The sequence below is a fragment of the Apus apus genome, chromosome 1 (assembly GCF_020740795.1).
Source record: "Apus apus isolate bApuApu2 chromosome 1, bApuApu2.pri.cur, whole genome shotgun sequence".
Classification (NCBI taxonomy): Eukaryota; Metazoa; Chordata; class Aves; order Apodiformes; family Apodidae; genus Apus; species Apus apus.
The window spans coordinates 23,092,644-23,112,629 of NC_067282.1; the positions used below are offsets into that span (position 1 = coordinate 23,092,644).

The 19,986-nt window shown below is 42.4% G+C and overlaps 3 protein-coding genes across 9 annotated transcripts in view; 2 read left to right on the plus strand and 1 right to left on the minus strand.

The window, feature by feature from the left end:
• The window catches only part of FRY (FRY microtubule binding protein), a 243,628-nt gene extending 235,905 nt beyond the window's left edge, over nucleotides 1–7,723 (plus strand). For 4 of the 5 annotated variants that reach the window (XM_051611586.1, XM_051611616.1, XM_051611592.1 and 1 more), the window contains 4 exons: nucleotides 2,074–2,091; nucleotides 4,910–5,020; nucleotides 5,491–5,684; nucleotides 6,256–7,723. In XM_051611586.1, coding sequence (XP_051467546.1) covers nucleotides 2,074–2,091; nucleotides 4,910–5,020; nucleotides 5,491–5,684; nucleotides 6,256–6,514 — 582 coding nt within the window. In that variant the 3' untranslated portion in view covers nucleotides 6,515–7,723. The remainder of the gene's footprint in view (nucleotides 1–2,073; nucleotides 2,092–4,909; nucleotides 5,021–5,490; nucleotides 5,685–6,255) is intronic. The other variant, XM_051611609.1, reaches the window with a different exon arrangement.
• Nucleotides 7,724–10,286: 2,563 nt separating this feature from the next.
• Nucleotides 10,287–12,186, minus strand: ZAR1L (zygote arrest 1 like). Its single transcript, XM_051626228.1, has 4 exons — nucleotides 11,578–12,186; nucleotides 11,221–11,313; nucleotides 11,003–11,077; nucleotides 10,287–10,596 (listed from the first exon to the last, which is right to left on the minus strand). The coding sequence occupies exons 1-4, from the start codon at nucleotides 12,163–12,165 to the stop codon at nucleotides 10,453–10,455; spliced, it is 900 nt and encodes a 299-aa protein (XP_051482188.1). The 5' UTR covers nucleotides 12,166–12,186; the 3' UTR covers nucleotides 10,287–10,452.
• A 1,533-nt stretch (nucleotides 12,187–13,719) lies between these two features.
• The window catches only part of BRCA2 (BRCA2 DNA repair associated), a 36,320-nt gene continuing 30,053 nt past the window's right edge, over nucleotides 13,720–19,986 (plus strand). For 2 of the 3 annotated variants that reach the window (XM_051642450.1, XM_051642472.1), the window contains exons 1-6: nucleotides 13,934–14,469; nucleotides 15,066–15,314; nucleotides 17,392–17,497; nucleotides 18,266–18,318; nucleotides 18,424–18,464; nucleotides 18,556–18,667. In XM_051642450.1, the coding sequence (XP_051498410.1) occupies nucleotides 14,082–14,469; nucleotides 15,066–15,314; nucleotides 17,392–17,497; nucleotides 18,266–18,318; nucleotides 18,424–18,464; nucleotides 18,556–18,667 (949 nt within the window). In that variant the 5' untranslated portion in view covers nucleotides 13,934–14,081. Of the gene's footprint in view, nucleotides 13,786–13,933; nucleotides 14,470–15,065; nucleotides 15,315–17,391; nucleotides 17,498–18,265; nucleotides 18,319–18,423; nucleotides 18,465–18,555; nucleotides 18,668–19,986 lie in introns of those variants that run through there. The other variant, XM_051642461.1, reaches the window with a different exon arrangement.

Here is a 19,986-nt window from a genome sequence, read left to right on the forward strand (position 1 = left end):
TGAGGGCTTTCCTTCTTAAGATGTGGCATTTACTAGCTGCATAAAGGACTCTGGAAGTGATCCATGGAGTCTAAACATTCCATGTTTTCAGCTGCCAGAAACAGTAATTAATTAATTGATTGATTGATTGTGTAGTGTCTCTCAACTAATCTAAAAGAACACTACCCTTACTGTAGGAATTAAACTAGAAATTGAGAAGCGTGAAGGCTAGTATTGTTCCACCTGAGCCCTTCCTGCAGGGGACTGAAAGAAGTGTCTTGTAGTTCAATCATTAGTGTCTTTTCAACTTCCAAGGAATATTTCATTTTATGCTGAAAGAGACAGGAAGATAAGTTACAATCTTGAAATTGTAGAGCAATGTGGAGTTGAGCATCAGTAGTTTAGGGGGACTTTGTATCCAGTCTATTTTCTTTCATTGTAGAAGAAGGGTTTTTCATGTAATGCTAAACCTCTTTCCCACCCTCTTTTTTATCTTGCCCTTGTTTTGGAATCATACAGAGAAGACAGTATCTTCTGGAAAGAAATACTATGGAATTCATTTACTTGCTGCTCCCCCCCCTGCTTCTTTAAAGTAAATTCCATGGAAACTTAGAAATTGTAAATGGATTCTACCATTTTAGAAAGTCCAAATGAAACCTGGTGACATGCTAAACTTGAGAGCTTAAGTCAGAGACAAGATTGGAAGAACACAAGCCAGCACATCTGTGAATTTACTAGAGCACAGTGATCTGTCTGCTCTTGTCCTTGGTTTGAATCTAGCTTTACAAAGCTTAATTTATGTGAACTGCATGGAAGCCAAGATAGAAAAGGGGTTTTTTTTAAGAGTACTAAATAGAAGAAGAAAACTATTCAAAGAGTGCAGAAAGCATAAAATTAAACATCCCAAGAGCTTAAAGCTTAGTTTGTCATGGTTTTATAGCAGAGTAATGCAGGATTTGGGACAACAGTTTTCATATGCTTTTTAATAGTGAGGTCCAGACTGAAACACTTTGTTCAGCTACACCAGTTTAGCATTATTTCACATTACTGTGTTGCTGCATTTGTATTGATGGTAAGGTAAATAATTTGAGTAAGAATTCCAGATGTCTCTTAACACTGTGCATATGCACTGACATCAGGCTGTAACTGAGCAGATGTCATTGTGTCTGTAGATGCACAGAGTCATCATGCAAATGCTGTAGTTAACAATGTCCTGAGAATGTAATATACGTATAAGGAAAACTGCACTGGAAGTTCCCAGAGTGCAAATTCTCTTCTTGGCAAAGAAGAACGATTTTTGAGGGGAGAAGTTAGTCCCCTGATCTTTGAAATGCTAATGCAGCTCAATTAGAAGTTTTATTGCTCTTGCAACAGGACTTCCACTGACATTTTACTAGCTCTAGAATTATGAGCCAGCAAATCATTACTGGTGAGAGGAAGGAACAGGAAGCTGTCTGAACTTGTGGCACTGCCATGTAGTGAAACTGAACCAGCATTTTCCATGGACTTTTTTGTTATGGTAGTCATAACTTCAAAAATTATATACAGAATTTTCTGTTGTAACATGCCAAGTAGTAAACCCAGCACTCACAAAGCTTCTCCTGGAAATTTCATTACATCCATTACATCCAAAAATCAGAGTATTTATGAACAACAAAATATTTACAAATAACAAAGTTCAGCTCTGTCCATCACTTGAAAACCCTGACTAATTTTGTGAGTCCTTTCCAATATGAGCCCTATTTAGTAACAAAGAAAGCAAGTTTGAATAAAAGTATTTCTGGAGTTTTGTAACACAATTTCACTGTAAGTTCCTGAACTACTGAGTGGGATAAATCAAAACTAAGAAATCTGAAGGTCTAACTGAGGATATTTAGACTGTAATCTACCATTAGAATTAAAGCTTGATTTTATCAAGAATGCTGTGCATGTTGTATGTGATATTTCCAACCAGTTATCAGGTTGAGGCAAGCATTGCTAATACTGCTGACAAGTTATGCTATTAAAGATGGGCTGTGCTTCCTTTTGCATGCGTTACACTGACACTGTACTTTCTTTCCTTTCCTTTTCTCCTGTGCCATGCTTGCTGTGTAGCAAATGGAATCTCTTGCAGTAAGTTGAATTCTTTCATATTCTTTGTCCATCTGTAGATGGACTAATACTCCCCAATTTTACTGTTTTACTTCTAAGCATGTTTTCCTTTTTCATTATAATTTTCCTGTAGAATATGTGGTTCTACATGCAGTGACTAAAATAATGTACTAAGGTGTGTTTTGTGAAATCTAAAAATACTGTGCCAAAATTCTAACACCCATCAGATGCTGTTTTAAATGGTCATTTACATAAATTTTAAACAATCAAGACTGGATATAATATGCTGGAGGGAAGATCATTTTTTTGTTATTTGAAAATCTGTAATTTCAGTTTGTCCTCATGAAAAACTACAATGTATAGTTCACAGTTATTTTTCAAATTGTTGTTGATTATATGTTGATGAATAGTTTCACCACTATTGGTTTCTAATACTTATTAAGGAAGGAAAAAAAAAAAAATCAGTTGCTTGTACGGTAACTAAATACTGAGTGAGTCAAACTTGAGTCTTCAATATGACCTTAGTTTGTCTTCATTCAGGTTAGCAGCCAGAAGGGTGAAACTGAATTACTGTTCTCCAAGGACTAAAAAAATCATGCATTACATGCCAAGCTATAATTAAATTATTATTTTAAATTATGTTATGCAGTGTCCTAGTTTTCAGGTAATTTTTAACTCCCTGAAAACTTGCAGTAGATGTGTGTTCATGCTACGCTGTAGTGTTGCCAGTTCTCCAAAATTCACATAGTGTGAATTTGATCCCTACTGATGAACTAAACAGGACCAGACAGCAAGTATGTGTCCTGGGGGCTGGTGTTTGGGGTGGACAGTCAGCACCTTCCCCGGCTGGGGCATCAGCCAGCTGAGCTGTGGTTCTAGAGAAGACAAGCCAGAGGCATTTCCAGGAGGTTGTACATTAACAGCCACTCTTTATTTTAGGAGGAGAACAGCCATAGGGATGCAAGCTTGGCGGTGCTTTGTGGCCTCAGGTGTATTAACAGGAAGTGTCCCTCATGTCCTAACTCTTCATTCTCTTGGCCACTGATGCATTTTGTCCATGCCCTCAGTTCTGTCCTAGCTGGTCACACAGCCATTGCCTCCCATTTTTCCCCACCATGAATCTGCCAGGGCTTCCTTCAGTTCATGTGGGTCTTTGCTGTCATATCAGGTCTGCTGGGATTTCTCCCTTCCATTTTGTACAGGAGCATTCTGACCCCACTCACCAGTAACAAACATTAACTATACTGACTCAGATACCAGAAGCAGTTTATCCATAACAGCACAGAGCTCAGACCAGGCAAATCTACAGTGCTGCTGTGGCAGATGAACACTGAGGTGTGAGCAGCCCTCTCTGCCTGGCCTTCAGGAGGCTGGCACCCACTTGCTTGGCTCTCTCCTCTTGTTCTCACTCTCCTCCATAAACCTCCTCCAGGACACTACCTGGTTTTTGCAGTGCCCTTGGCTGAGTGTTCATAAATGGGTACATGGTGTTCACCCGTCCCTGACAAACAAAGTTGAAATTTGCCAAAGAACCTCTCTTTTGACCTCAGCCCCTTAGCCTTGTCTATCTGAAACAGAAATGTTGGGAACTGGAATGCTAAGGATATGGTTCTAATTTTGGCCTATTAATAAAATCCATGGCACTTAAATATTGACCCATATGTAAATAAACACTTCGGTCAAATTAATGTTTATAATACTTTTCAAGTACTTTTTATTAGTATTTTTGCTGGCATTTGTACAGACCCCAATTCAGCAAAGAGCTGAAGTAGCTAAGCATGTATGAAGTGCTTTAAGGAAGCAAAGACATTAATAGCTTTTTCTTTTATGCCATGTTTGGCATGGAATTCTGCTCTAGTTCTTCCAAGCAAGTGGAAAGATAACTGAGCCCACCCTTGGTCACTGTGTCCATAAGAGAAAACAATAAAATACGGTTTGAAGTCTGCAATCCTTTCCTGCCAAAGGGAGGAAATTTCACTTCCTCGGTGGTTTCCAAAAGATTAAATATTCCTCCCTTCCCCACCATGATCCAGCTGTGGAACTGTGAGATTCCCCCTCCTGATAGACACATGGATACCAGGACCATGACCATATTAACTTGACTTTGGTGACAGATGTGCCCATTGCATGTTACCTCAATGTGTCTGACACATTTTGAGTGGTACTGTGCATTACACTGGAATAAACAAGTTAATATTCATAGAACAGTATCTTGTTAATCTGGGAGAATAAATTATAGAAACTAAATGTCCTCTTACACATGAAACTCTGTCCATCTCTTCTATGGTTTATTTAAGATGGTGGAAAAATCCAGGAGCTGAACTTTAAGTTACAGAGCTGGCATTTCCTCCTTCCCCAGTCCTGCCTGGGTTTATTGCCTCTCTCTTCCTCTTTCCTCAGAGAGGCAGGCAGCAGCTTTGACCCTCTTGGGTAACTACTTCATTGCTTCTCTCTTGGATTTCCATCCTCTCAGAAGAGGTCTTTGGCCATTTCTGAATTTTTGAAGAGTTTTATGTCGTATGCAGCGAAGTCATTTCCCCCATATTCTGCTTCTGCTTTCCAGCTGCAAACTGGAGACAGTGAAGCTAACCTATATAAATTGCTTTGAGACTGATGCTGACACGTGCTACATGAGAGCTAGCCATCATCATTTTGATTTTCAATGTCATACATGACTTACTTACAGAAGAAAGAATGTTACTTGTTTTCTGAAATAGTATATGACCATACTTCAGGAAAATGATGTTTTTTGAGAACTGAACTATGTCAATGTGTTTTATTGAAAATTATCCCAACTCACTGGTCTTTATTACTTCTCTCCCTACAAATCTTTCCTTAGCAATTGGAACTGTGTCAGAGATTATATAAACTGCATTTCCAGCTGCTGTTGCTTTTTCAGTCCTACTGTAAACTTATCGGACAAGTGCACGAAGTCAGTTCCATGCCAGAGGTATGTAAACTACAAAGTCTTGCACAAAAATATTGCTGTACTCCCATGTTCATATTTTTCTTTCTATGGACTTATGCCGAAGATGACAGTATTTCACCCTGAACGTAAGTCTGCAGACAAAACCCTTCAATACACCAGCATCTCCATGAAAATATAGTCAAGATACTGTATTTTTCATAATTGGCTGTACTTGCAGAGACTGGGATCTTTTATACATTGAGTCTTCAAAGGTCATTTCAGTCAGTGGTAACAAACTGGAATGATACATGAAATCTCCACTCACACACTTCAGGGCTCACACTGTGTGAACATCTGCAAGTGATTTATTTTCATTTTAATTGTGTTAAAATGGGGTCTTCTCCATAATGTGTACATCCAATGTTCTAGTAGGAACAACCTTGAAATACCCACTCCCTTTGGTGCCTATAGAGAATGAAAATACCAATCTCTCATCTCTTTCCTTGGAACAGCTGTTAAATATGTCAAGAGAACTGAGCGAGCTGAAGAAAAATCTTAAGGATGCTACTGCTGCAATTGCAGCTGAGCCTGTGACGACAGAATCTGAGCCCACATTCAATTCTACAGAAGCAGCTATTCAGTCCATGCTGGAGTGTTTGAAAAACAACGAACTTGTTAAAGCCGTCCGACAAATCAGAGAATGCAGGCAAGTTTTGCTCCATGGCTCATGTTAGCTTTCTGTGTTATTAGAGAAGTATGCATTTATTATCTTCCTAATTTATAATAAATGTAATGTGCTGAGTCAGCATTGATTTAATAGGTTTCAACAAGGTACATGGGGGCATTGGTATTACAAACTTTTGCAGGGGTGTGTCACGAGTAATAATAACAAATCAGTAATACAAACATATGCTTGAAACAAGATGTTCAGTTACATTGCATGGATAGAAATTACTTCTCTGAGGCTCTTAGGAATCTTTTCATAGAGCTAATTCCTTCCAGGTGTGTGTCCCTGGCATCATTCAGCCCAGTTTCACTTTCACTTATTTGAGTGAGTTTTCTCAAGTTGGTTTTTTTTTAGATAATAGGAATTGTGTTTTTATGTGGTTTCAGTGCCTGATACCAGAACAACAAATGAGTGGTGTGAAACACTGAGTTGCTTTTGGCTTGTAAGCGTGTGCAAGCCAGTTCTCCTTTCAGCAGCCGCTGTCACCGAGTTTCCATCTGTGCTAATAAACCCACAATGATACGAACATTCTTTTCCTGTTTTTGTGCAGGATTTTGTGGCCCAATGATATCTTTGGAAGTAGCTCTGACGATGAAGTCCAGACACTACTGAACATTTACTTCCGGCACCAAACCTTGGGTCAGACAGGCACCTATGCACTGGTGGGCTCCAACCAGAGCCTGACTGAAATCTGTACCAAATTAATGGAGCTGAACATAGAGATTCGCGACATGATTCGCAGAGCCCAGAGTTACCGGGTCATCAATACTTTTCTTCCAGACTCCAGCGTTTCTGGCACAAGTCTCTGACAGGAGCCTCCTGTCCTCTCTCAAGCCAGGAGTGCTGCCCTGTTGGAGTGAGGTGGCTCAATGTCTTCTCAGCCTTACAAAGGTTTGGTCAAACTGTACCCACTCTTGTTACATTTAGGATTTCTTCTAAAAAGATATGGGCTGAACTTCAAATGTGTAGCAATACTGTAAGGACAAAGGTAGCATAGAGCATCTGGGACAACATCCTTTGTTCTCTGTTGCACAGCAACCAGTTAGCATTTCACTGAGCAACTGCGACTCACTACTGAAGAAGTGACTTCCATTGCATACCAAAGCCTACTACACTGAACAATACTTGCTTTATAGCAAACTAATTTTAGGTTGGCAAAAGTGCAATGTTTCCTTCACAAAATAGTATTTTTTGTTAAAAAAAAAAAACACAAAACAAACTTGTACATTTTTTCCTTTTTTCTCTTATTTGCTTGAGTGGAAAGATGGGCAGAATGAAGCTGGCCACAGAAGCTCGCAAACTTGTTGGTCAAAAGCTGAGAGCCTGTGTATATGAAACAAATTGTAAATGGACTACAGTTTAATGTACACTGTAATTTGAATATGATTACTGTATCTTAAAACAACGAGCTGCTATGAAGTACATTTCCTGATGTTACTAGGCTACTGTCTCTGAAGGTACTGGATCATATTGCAGAGGTCTGTTCTTAGGCCCCCAAGCCTCTTGAACGGTCTTGATAGATGATTTTCCTTTTTTTGTTTGTTTTTTTTAAAGGACCTTGGCTGCTTTTTACTAGAGGGTTGCTTTTATGAATATATTTATACTATTAAAGGATGGTTGATCTAATTTAACTTGCCATTTTGTAGGAGAAAGTCCCATCACAGAGTCAAATCTTTCGAACTGTTATGCATGCATATTTTTATTTAATATAAATTTTGAGTATAAAAAGTTAAAATATTAACGTGAAATGCAAGTTCTCATGTTAAGTTTCTTTAAAGAGATGTCTTATTTTATTTGTAATGTATATATAAAAGTCATACTTATATGGTTTTTTTCTTACATTTAACTTCTGTCCAGTGTTAAATGTATGCATGTAAATCTGTTGCACATCTGAGACACTTTTATTCTGGAAACTATGTAACTTATTCACTACTGTTTTTGTGAAGTAACTTCGGTTGATATTTGGATCAGTACATCCATTTAACTAAAATATAAAAGTTACATATAGTCACAACAGAGTTTGTGCATGTTGTGAAGATTGTGTTCTTGTCTGGATCTATACTGTTGCGGATGGTATCCATGATCAGCAGCCCCCAAAAGACAGCTCTTTCATCGTTTATGATGAAAATGTTCATTACACTATAAGAATCCAGTGAGAAATGTAATGGTTCCTTAGTCTGTAGTTACAACTCAACCAGGAAGAGAACTGAAATGACTGAATGACTGAAAGTTTCATAACTGAAAAAAATCCTTCAGCTGAAGGTTTGTTTCTGTTAAAAACACCAGCAATGGTCCTGTTCCTGCACTGGGTTTCAGTCAGGTTTTTTTCCTCATGCTGAAGGTAAAAGAAAAGCTGTCCAGCCTGCCATGTCAGCCTCAGCCCTCAGGAGCCAGTGAAGCCCCCTCCCCTTCACCCCTTTTTCATTTGCAAAATGCTCGCACAATTTTACATGGATCTTGAAAAAATATTCGTATGGATGCATAAAAGGGGTGAAATCAACATCTTTCACAGGTTTTGGATTTTGCAGTTCACAGGGCTCTGCAGTGCAGTTGTTGCAGGACAAAACAGATGCAAGGCAAATTGCACAGCTCTGAGTAAAATAAGCCGCAACGGTTAGACAGCTCTTCCTGTTTCAGTTAGGTATTTCACTTTGAAAACCTATTCAGAACTGTAATTGGGGCTGTCTGCAAAAAATGCTAGTGGTTGGTGAAAGCTGAGAACTGCTCTATCTACTAATGGATATTTTACAGATCACAGAATCTCAGGAAGACTCCAGTTGGAAGGGACCCAAGGAGGTAGTCTAGTCCAACCTCCACATTGAAGCACGGTCAGCCATGAGATCAGATCAGGTTACTCAGGCCTTTATCCAGTTGGGTCTTGAAAACTTTCAAGGATGGAGAGTGCACAGCCTCGCTGGACAACCTATTCTGCTTGACTGCTCTCATGTTGGAAAAGCTTTTTCTTCATCCAGTCTGATTTTATCCAGTCCAACCTGTCTTGTTTTATCTTCTGCATGTTGTTTCTTATCTCCCCACCATGAACCACACTGAAGGGCCTGACTCCATTGCTCCTCAGTAACCATAACCTGGCAGGCTGCTCTTTGGCCCCCCTGAAGCCTTTGCTTCTTCAGACCAAGTAAGCCCAGTTCCTTCAGTGTCTCCTCACAGAGCAAGAGCTTCAGCCCTGTGAACAGATTGGCGTCCTCAGCTGAACTCTTTATAGTTGATCAACATCTTTCTCATATAGAGCCCAAAACTGGACAGTCATCTAGATGTGGTCTAGTGAGTGCTGAGTAAAGGGGCACAATTGCTTCCTCTGCTCTGCTGGCTCTGTTTCTGTTCATACAGCTCAGGATGTCCTTGCTGCCCATTGTTGCCAGGGCCCAACTGCTGGCTCCACTCCCAGCTCACTGCCAACCAAAGCCCAAGGGCACTTCCTGATGAGCTGCCCCCCCAGCCAGGCAGCCCCCTGTTACTGCAAAGGGTTCTTCCCATCTCTCCAGGGGTAGGAATTTCCTCGTCCCAGCTGAGTGTCACAAGGCTCCTGTTGGCCCATTCCCTCCTATCAGCCGAGATCCCTCCAAATGGCAGCACTGCTCTCAGCTGTATTAGCTGGTCCCTCCAGTTTGGTGGCACTTGGAAACTAGACAAATACACTCTGTTGCCTCTTCCAGGACACTGGTAGAGGCATTGAACAGGACAGGTCCCAGGACAGACCAGCAGCTGTATACCACTTATTACTGTCTTACAGGTAGAGAGCCCAAGTTGCCTTGAGCAACTTAATTGGTCCTCCATCAAGTATGAAAACCTGCAGAAGTTCCTTCCACCATCAAGTATTCTAGAATTCTTGACAGATACAACCCATGATGTAACCATTTAGCTTGCTGGGCATAATTTCTAAACTTCAGGTAGAGTACAAATCAGTATATTCCCAACAAAGCCTCACTGTAGTCCTAAGACAACATGAACTTCAGTAGCACCACACCATGTTTCTACACCACCAGGACTTTCATCAGGATGCCCTTGCCTGCATTCTGTCTCCATGGAAGCACATGCAGTTACTTCTTTCAGTTATATTTAAGCCACCTACCCTGGACATATCTTACATGACTGGAAAGCCACTGAAGCATAAGCCTTCATTTGAATCAGGGGCACACAGATTTGGTCCAACTCTTTTGGGACACAATTGAAGTCTAGATAATTTATTACACTCCTTCACCAATACCCCAGCTCAAAAAGTTCTTCCCTTCTTCACCTGGAGAACATGTGACACTTCCCTCATATCTTACAGTCTTTGATTATCAAACTGCTGTGATGTTTTTATACATTTGACAGAGGCAGTGGGAAGAGACACTTGCAGATAAGATGCATTTACCCCAGACTTCATGCTCCAGAACACTTGTATCTTCAACATTAGTTAAGTGACTGAAGGAAAAGTTTGCTATCACAGTTTTAATCTCAGCATTCCCTAGAGGCAGACTAAAAACACATCTCTAGAAAACAGTACATATCATTTCGTTCCAGATACACTTTTCTCTTCCATTCTATCAAGATGAAACCAAGGGCTAACAAACTAGGGCAAACTTTTACTGATCTTTATTAACACCATACATACAATGAAGTTACATACTTTATAAATAATACAAAAGTCTTTATCCATTATCCAATGCCAGGTCAAAAGCCTAAAGTCAGAACATTGCAAGAGACTGACAAAGTGCAAAGTGCAAAACAGGAGAGGGCACACAGATCAGACAATGTATTTGAAGCTGTAAGTGTTGTCACAGGACAGCCTCTTGCCTTTGCAGCGGCCACAGAGCTCCTGGCGATGAGGTCTCTTGAGATCAATGTGTCTTTTCTTCTGAGGGCAGGAACAACGAGTTTTTGAACAGGTCTTAAGAAACAAGGCATTGTATTAGTAGTAGTAGATCAAAGGTGCCTACTTCATGTTAGACTGACATTTAATTATCCTTGATCATAGCAACCCATTTGAGCTGATACCTTAAAAGCACTTTTGTGGTCAAAATCCTGTGGAATTAAGCTGTAAGAGCCTTCTCACCTAGAAGCACAGAACTCTGTCTAGCATGTATTTAGGCATAAGGCTGTATGAACAGAAAGCTGTCTGTGTGTGCCACCTGCAGGAGAAGGGAGACCTATCCCCTTACACCCTTCCCAAATAACATTCCCTAGTACTTTGATGACAGCAAGTTCTCTTTCAGGCAGTCAGACGAATTCAGCAACTGTAGGGTGTTAAGAGTATATGACAAACTCTGGCAGTCCAACCGGGATCTGTAACTTACCTGGCACTGGATTGCTTCCACTCGATAGGGATTGAAGCCCTTCTGGCATTTGCGACAGAGCTGCTTGAAGTACACCTGGAAAAAAGCAAGCTCTCAGTTACTACAGAGGCTTACTCAGTGTGTTCAGTACAGGTACCTAAATCTGTGTCAGAACATCTGACCCGTCACAGATTTGGTGCCATTCTTGGAAGTTTCAGGAGCAAGGAACTGTTAACTACCTTGTTGCTTCCAGAGATGCACCACACGTAAGCACTCTCCCATCTGGTCTTGCAGTCTTTACAGTGGAAGTAGCCATACTTCTGCTCCAAAAACTGCAGAGGGAAAGTTCACTGAGCAGCGCCCAGCACCGCAGAACACCCACCCAGCCCAGCTCCCTCCTCACGCCGACCATGCCCGCAGGCAGGAGGCTCCCGGGCCGCAAGGGAGCCGGGGCCTGCCCACCGGCCAGCCGGGCCGGGCCGGGCCGGGCCACACCGCTTTGCGTTTTGCCGCTCCAGAGGAGCTTTCCCCCGGCCGGGCTCGGGGTTGTCCCGCACGCCCCGCTCTCGTCCAGCGGTGCCTGCTCCAGGACCCACCTGGAAGGCAGCCCGGCGTCTGGGGGCTGCGGCCTCCTCCCGCGCCGCCTCCGCGGCCGGGCCCTCCTGCTGCTCTCGGCCACCATCCTCCGCCTTCTGCTCCCCGGGGCGCGCTTCGGGCGCGGCGTCCCCCTTCCCCTGCGGCCCGGGGGCCTCCGGCAGCGGGAAGAGGCGTCGGTCCGGCGCGGGCGAGTAGAGGGCCGGGTGCCCGCGGGCGCGGAGGGCGGCGGGGCTGAGCGGGCGGCCCGCGGGCAGCGTGCGCGGCCCCAGCGAGCACTGCACGGCCGCCTCGGCCCGCAGGCTCACCTGCACGCCCACCTCCTTGGTGCTGGCCCGGCGCAGCCGCGGCGCCAGCCCGGGGCTGACCTGCGACAGCAGGGCCTGGAGGTGGGCGCGGCGGCAGCCGTCCAGGTAGTCGGCGGGCAGGGGGCTGAGGGCTCCCCCCAGGAAGGGGCTGATGCTGCTGCTCTTGCTCGGCTTCCAGCTGGGCTGCTTGGCCGCCGGGTCCCTGCTGCGGGTGGGCGTCAGGCTGCCCCTGAAGCTCTGGAACGTGCTGAAGGGCGAACAGACAAAGCCCTCCATGATCATAGCCAGGGAAAGATGGGTCCTGGGCCTCGCCCTGCCCTGCCTTTATCTCATCTGGAGCTGCTGCTAATTGTTGCTAATTGAGAGGTGAATTGGCCCCAGCCCGGCGGGGCTGGCTGAGGGCAGCAGAAGGAGCGAGGCGATGCCAGGTGAATAGCTGGAGCCCAGCCATTGCCGGCACGAGCCGGGCTTTCCTGGGGGGAGCGGGCCCGCTCGCTCACAGCGCCCTGGGTGCCGCCTCGGAGGAGAAAAGGGCTTGGGAAGCTAGCAGAGCCCGGATAGTGTGCGTGCTCCTCAGATGAGCCAGGCAGTTACATAGCTGAAAAGAAGTCCGTATCGGTATTAAAGGTCTGAGCGTCTCCATGGCCCCGTTACTTGGGGATTGTCCACAGGCAGCTTTTCTACCAGTAGGAAAAGATGGAATATGCTTCAGTTTGTACAGCACTCCGGAGGGGAAAGAGTTATACTGGGAGAAGTGGTTTCATACCTATATAATGAAATAAATGTTAGCAATACAAGCATTTACTTATTAGACTAATAGTACTTTCATAATCACTTTAGTTCAATTTTAAGGTAACAGATGTAAAATAATCCAAACTGTGTATGTGAATCTTTAGAGACTGTGGAATCCCCAAATCCCTGGACCTGCTGTGATGTAAAATAATGTATTTGCACGACTCTTCAGCACCTTGACAAAAACACTGCATTATAACGTTAAATGGGCCACAAAGACAGGGTCTAGAGACGAGTTGCTAGGGATGGTGTCTTGAAATGTTCACACTGTCTTTGAGAAAGATTCTGTGAAGTGACTGAAATAAATGGGGAAGAAACAACACTTTTGTGGAACAAAAAGGGGTTGAGAATCAAGCAGCACCCAGTCACCGCAGCTAAAGGCAAGGCTCAAGGCTCCACGTTATGCTTGGGTTTTCAAAGCAGTGTCTGTATCACCTCAAAGCAAAAACAAGGTATAAAGATAATCGAGTTAGAACTTTCGACTGCAGCGTGGCTCCAAGAAGAGGGACTCATCGGGGTGCATTAGGAGAGGGATGGAGATTAAATCGGACATGACATACCATGAATCAAAGCAACTGTGTGGCTTCCTCTGGAATGCTTCGGGAAGAAGCAGGTACTGCGTGTCCCCCGGACAGAGCAGGGTTAGATGTTGAAAGAAGGTAGTTGGAAGCAGGGACGTGGAAAAGACACTCAGGAAAGCGACTGATGAGTAAGTAGGCGATGTGATAAACGCGTGTGAAGTACGAACTGGTGTGGAGAGGTGAGAAGAAACCCCTTTGTTGCACAAGCAGGTGAACATCCAGCGGAAGTGAGGGACGGCTAACTCAAAACTGGCGGTGGAAGGAGTGTTCCGCACAGCCTTAAGCTACTCTATGACTCCCTTCTGAGGCCAGGACCTTGCCAGAGCGGGGGGTGTCGCGGGGGCGCGCGGGGGGTGGCGGGGGCGCGCAGGCGGTTGCGCCGCCTCCCGCCGGTGCTGGCGGCGCTGGCGGCGCGGAGTGCGCAGGCGCGGGCGCGCCTTGGCGCCAGGCCGTGCCCCGGCTCCCCCCGGGCGGGCCGGGCCTGCCGGGCCGTGCTGCGGCCGCCGCGTCCCCCGAGGGGCCGCATGAGGTAAATGCCCCGCGGGTGGCCCGGCCCTGCCCGGAGCTGCCCCTTGGGGGGGTAGCCCCGCGGGGGGGGGGCCCTCCCGCTGCCACCTCGCTCCCCGCAGCCGGCGCGGGAGGGTTCGGGGCCTGCCGGCGGGAGGTTGGGGCTCTGTGGCAATCTTAGTTATACCCGCTTTTTTAGTAGAGCTGTGGAGCTGGCAATGTCTGCTTCACTTGGAAGCGACTTTAAAACAAAGCCTTGGCACGTGAGATGTCATGGTTTTAAGAGATTTTATCCAATAGTGTGTATTCTGCCTTAACATGAAGTGGTGGCTGTGGATTTCGTATTTATATTTAAAGTACCTGAGAAGTTTTCTGCCAGTTCTGTCTCGGTTTTCCTCCCGTGTTTGCCTGGTGTTTTTACGTGTCACCTCTGGTGTGTTCCCTGCGCTGCTGCCGCTCTCAGGCCGCGTTCCCCGCCGCGGTGCCTGGACACGCGTGGCCGCGGGAGGCTCAGGCGGCTGGTGCATCGCTCCTGCCGGCACAGGGAGCGGCGTGGCGTGGGAGCAGCGCTGTGTCACAGTGCTCTCGTTTCTCCTCAGGTTTTTCAGCAACGGTTCCAGTAATTATATGGATCGGAGTATGGCTTGCAAGCCTGTGGAGAGACCGACTTTCTTTGAAATATTTAAGGCACATTGCAGTGAATCAGGTACAGCTTCTCTACAGTAAATAGTTTGTATTAGGGTTACTTCCTGGACATCAATATCTTATACCCATCTGCCGTGTGTTCCACAGAAAAGCACTATGCAGCTTGTTAGCTGCTCTTCTTCCCCCAAATCTGTATTTGCTCATACCTGCTTTTTAATGCTTTCATTTTAATTTGTAGCTTTTTTTTCATGTGTACTCAAGTTTTGTACTTGTTTTTCAGCTGTGACCTCCTTATGTACCTATGTGCAGACCAGGTTTAGTCTTTTGTGAAATGCACCTGTCATAGTATGATTTATTAATGTTTAAAGGAACCGATTTAGCTTGACCATCTGAGTAAAATAAAACCCTGAAGGGAAGTATACTTCTAATATTGGACAAACTGGATAATTATCTGCTCTTTGGTTACTTTTTGTTATAGTCTGAGAATTGGTCAGGCTTTCTTTTTTACTTTGTGGGTGTCAGAGTTTAAAGCAATCTAGAAACAAAATAAGCAGAAGTGTGACAATGGAATTGTCATGTATTTTCACATACTGAATGGAGGATCCTTTTTTCCTGTTTTCCTTGTCATGTATTTTTTTTGCATGTTTTTCTTTACAGACCTAGGGCCTATCAGTCTCAACTGGTTTGAAGAACTCAGTGCAGAAGCACCCCCCTATGAGCCTAAATCTTTAGGAGAACATGATGGTCCCTTTGGCTGGCTTGATCAAACATCTTTTAAAACTCCCAGGACAAAACCCTCTACATACAGTCAGCTGGCATCAACTCCACTGATTTTTAAAGAACAAAATATAGTATTGCCACCTTATTCTCCTGGAAAAGAACCAGATCAGAAAACAATAGGAGAAAGTGAGTAATATCTATCTATCTATCTATCTATCTATCTATCTATCTATCTATCTATCTATCTATCTATCTATCTCTCTATCTAAGTGGCACTTCAAGGCTGCTTGTGCCCTCCAGAAGCAAGGGACTTTTTTTTTTTTTGTAACCTTTTCTTGTAATAGCTGATGATTATCAATGTAATAGATAATGCTGCTGTGGAAATTGTGTGAGTAGAAAGTTTATCTTAGTAGGCTTCTGAAGACCACTTATAAAAATGCATAATTAATCTTAAGAATTAATTCAGCCTTGCAATAAACTGATAATGCTTATGCAAAGTTCCCTTTGGAAATTATAGCATTGTGGTCCTAATACTCTAAATATTAATATAAGGGGTTATGAGCTTATTTAGTGTAACCTGTTGGCTGAGAAACAGTGAACTTTTTTTTAGCAGTTTCATTTTTGTTTTATCCAAAATCTCTGAAAATCTTTTCAAGAGATGCTTATCATGTTGAAGTATGAGGCAATCTGTAGAGCACTTCTTAACCCTCTTAGACAGATTTAGAAGCACTTAACTCTGAGTTAGTAAACTGTTAGTTAGAAATTACACTTTTCCATTTGGAGATAAGGAATTCTATCACTTGCATGAGGTGCTTCTCACTACATTCTTGCCAAATCCCAAATATGTCATGAAAGTACATGTCACTCTGCTCCTTTTTGCTGTACCTGCAAGCCATAATACCTGTCCTCCTTGAACAGAGAGAAGAATCTTTTCTATGGAGAACGTATGCAATACTGTATTTAAGAGTCTTTTCTGTGGAAGAATATCATACTCTATTCCTGCAATATCTGATATGTACATCTGCTGTGTCTGTGCCCTCCTATCAATAAAATTAACTTTTCCAAACAGGTTACAGACAAACCCAAGACTCACTTTATTATCAGAATCGTTCTTAGATTCTAAAGCAAAGTATTGAAAGGTGTAGAACTGTGCTACTGTTTAAATATACTTTATAGTATTGCTTCCATCGAATGTTGCTACTCTGTTTTTTCTTAAGTTTACTGCTGAACTTGTGCTCAACTTATTTTCAGCTGAGAACGTGTTTCTTCTACATTTAGCTATTTGGACTTGTACAGTGTTAAAATTATTGGTAATATTTCATGAACTGCAAAGGAACCTTAGGATTCTTTGATTTCAGAATGGTTGCTTTTGCTCTGTGTTTGTGCACGGGGCTGTCTGTATACACTCCCTAAAGAAGGGAAGATGATTGTTACCAAAGCTTCTGTAGTTACCTGTGGCTGCCACAAGATCTTACTCTCCTAGTTTTCTTGGTTATAGCCAACTGGCTCGTGTGCCTAGGTTTTTTTCTCATGAAAACAAGCTCATGGGTAGAAGCTGATGGACTCCACCTTGGTGTGATACTGGCATGCAGCCGTGCTGTGCATGCAGACTCAGGAACTCCAGAGAGAAATGTAGAAACCTTGGTGCAATTTCTGATATGGAAGTTGTTCAAAGAATAGAAATTCTTTTGAGCAGTTCTTGTTCATGTGAGGGGCTCACTATTCAGAGGATTCTGCTGCTTTGGTGGGCACAGTCTTTCTCCTTTGCCTGGAGATGCGTATGAATAGTTACTGCTACCAGTGACAAGTGTCTCCACCAGCACTTCCAGAAATATTTCCTTTATGCAGCTTATTCAAATCAAGAAGTGTATGTCTTAAGTTTGAGGGAAAGCTTGGACAAATGCATGCTTTCATGTATTGGGTTTCTCCTAAGAATAACTTATGCAGTGACAGAAAAGGCACAATACAGTATAGTGAAACTGAAATGGAATATGTGAATCATATCAGGGAAATACACTGAAACACGTATATATCAGATTAATAAAGAGATATAATGAGCAGTTTGGGCTGTGCATTTGAGATGTATTTAGCTTGTTTGAATTTGAATATGTTTAAAACAGTAGGGGGGAAAACGTAGTGTTTTATTGAGTTTTTTTAATCAAAAATCAGACTTTAAAACAGAAATCTTATCTTTAAACTTCAAAATCAAAACTGTTACTGTAGTTCTGCAAGGTTGTGTTGATTATTATCTTACATGTTGTAGGCAGAGAGAACTTGATAAGCCCTAGTATCAGAAGAAGAAAAATAGATCAAGAAAATGAAATACTTGCTTCTCCTCCTGGTACCTGCTACAACTGCTTTGCTGCTAGGTATGCTAAATATGTCAACACAAATATAAAATAAACTGGATTTTAAGCAAAAGGAAGTATTAAAACCACCGTATTTGACTGACAGGCTTCCTCAGAGCAGGCAATAATCTTGTATGTCTTGTATGTTTATGATACTTTTAAATTGTTAAATAAGTTTAAATAAAAAGCTACCTCATTTTGAAAACTTCCTTGCTTTTAGGTGTTCTCCCTTTTCATTTTTCTGGTCCTTCACAATTGGCATAAGGGATTTGCTGGCATTATTTCAGCTTCCCAAATCCTCAACATCCAGTGCAAGAAAAAGTAGTAGTGATTGGTGTATCATGTGCTTCTCAAGTAGTAATTTGTAAAGCTATGTGTAATATTTACTGAGGTTTTTTTAGTAATAGCCTAGATAAATCTGCTCAAAATAATCATGTTGATTATAAGAACAGTTAAGCTAATTATTTAATTAAAAATAATTAATTAAGCCAGTTTCCATAGTTTCATAAAGCATATTAAGAAATGCATGGCTATATTGAAATCTAGCTTACTATTTGTCAGACTAATCATCGTTGAATATTAACATTTCACAACAGAGTAATTTTAGAGTTTGAAATAAATTTATGATAAGGTTTAAGATACTGACTGATGGTTAGGAGAAATTTATATTTTATTTAGTTAGAGAAGTAGTCATGGTTGCAAAGAAAGAAAATAATGGAGTAATTAAGTATTATTTTCTGAAATTGGTAAGTGACATTACTATTTTTAAAATTTGTTTTTGTTTTGCAGTCCAGCTGTTTTGAGGAATACTTACAGAACACCTCAGAGAAATAATATACCTGGTTTGTATTTTCAGTTTTTGGTTTTACAAAATGTCTTATACCTGTAGATACAAATCTTTATGTCTTGGGTATTATTTAATGCCCCTATTACATAATGTTTTTTAGGACCACATGGAAGCTTGTTTTGCACGCCAAAACTTTTGGAGGTAATACTTTATTCCTGCTTTTAATTTCTTTTTCCTGGGTAGTACATTTAGAATTCTGCAGAGAAATAATAATTGCTTAATCTGTTTGTAGGCTAGAACTCCAAAATGCATTTCTGAAAGTCTGGGAGCAGAAGTGGATCCAGATATGTCCTGGTCAAGTTCTTTAGCCACACCTCCTACACTTGGTGCAACAGTGATAAAAGGTATTTGTAAAAATTAAAAGTTGCTAGGGATTAAAAACTTCTGGTTTTGACACTGGAAGTTCACTTAGTGTGAACGGATTTTATTATTTAAAAAAATATATTCAAAAGGACAAAACTCCTACAGTGATGTTCAGTGGGTGAGTTTAAATAATGCAGCTCTAAAAGGAAGAAATAAATTAAACGTATCATTGCTTTTCAAAAGTTTTCTTCCTTTGTGTAAGGAATTAGAGAATATAAATTCAGAAACAACCTAGCAAAGCCTAGAAAGAGGATTAGATAATGTTTGCTTATATTGGCACTATTGCAAACCCAGATCCTGTTAGGCTAAGTCATGTGGATATGTTTATGAAGTCTAAGAAGGTAGCCTGTTGAGCAGATTTTGCAGCAGCAGTGCTGGCTTCAGCATTTTTAAGCCCCCTCGGTGTGCCTACCATCGTACTGATGCAGTGAGGCAGACTGAGATAGTCATCCAATTGAAGACCATATTTCTTGGGTTATTTGGGAAGGGCAGCTCCTGGACTTCATTTACTGTGCTGCTGCACAAACAGCTGTGCCAGCACAACTGTGAATGAGGGGGTGATGACTCTTTAAGTGGCACTAGCCAACCTAAGGTGTTGCTGTAAGAGGGATTTCTATAGCATATGATAAGCAGAATGAAATTTGACTGTATGATTTGTTGATAAAAACTGTTGAGAAAATGCAAAAACCCTGATGTCTGCTCATCTCCTGAAATTGCTCTTTTTAATGTGGTTAAACTAACACTGTGTAAAGCATATAGAGCATGCAAGCATATAAAGCATATTAAGAATGCATGTAAGAACTGGGAATCTTCTAATGCGAGAATCTGGAATCACCTCATGCAGGGATCGGTCACAGTACCAAGCCTGTCAGAGTTCAAGGAGCATCCGGATAATGCTTTTAGTCAGATGGTTTAGTTTTAGGTAGTTCTGTGAGGAGCAGAGAATGGGATGCAATGATCCTTATGCATCCCTTCCAAGTCAACATATTCTATAATTCCATGACTGGCAGGGAGGGGAGTGGTACTGCTCACAGGGCTACTGAGTTGTGCTGTTTTGGGTGTTCATTGACTCAGAATGATGTGACTTGAAAAGAAAGGATGGGGGAAGTACCCATAGCTTAATTATGTTTGTCTAGGAGATCAGTTGTGGTTTGAGCTCTCCTTCTCATTCTCCCACTTCCTGGATGAGCCTAGTATTTTGTAGTAGTGATGCCCACTCTGCCATCTGGCACCTGTAAAAGGAAGGAGTGAATCATTTGGCTGCTACATGGAACCTAGATGCTGTGTCTGTGGAACATGT

What these genes read in the sequence shown, in the direction of transcription:
- ZAR1L (XM_051626228.1), bottom strand. Translation starts at nt 12,165, where the DNA reads ATGATCATGGAGGGCTTTGTCTGTTCGCCCTTCAGCACGTTCCAGAGC. An exon ending in GACGCCGGGCTGCCTTCCAG is followed by an intron (nt 11,314 to 11,577) that starts GTGGGTCCTGGA and finishes TTCCCTCTGCAG; the next exon opens with TTTTTGGAGCAGAAGTATGG. An exon ending in GCATCTCTGGAAGCAACAAG is followed by an intron (nt 11,078 to 11,220) that starts GTAGTTAACAGT and finishes GCTTTTTTCCAG; the next exon opens with GTGTACTTCAAGCAGCTCTG.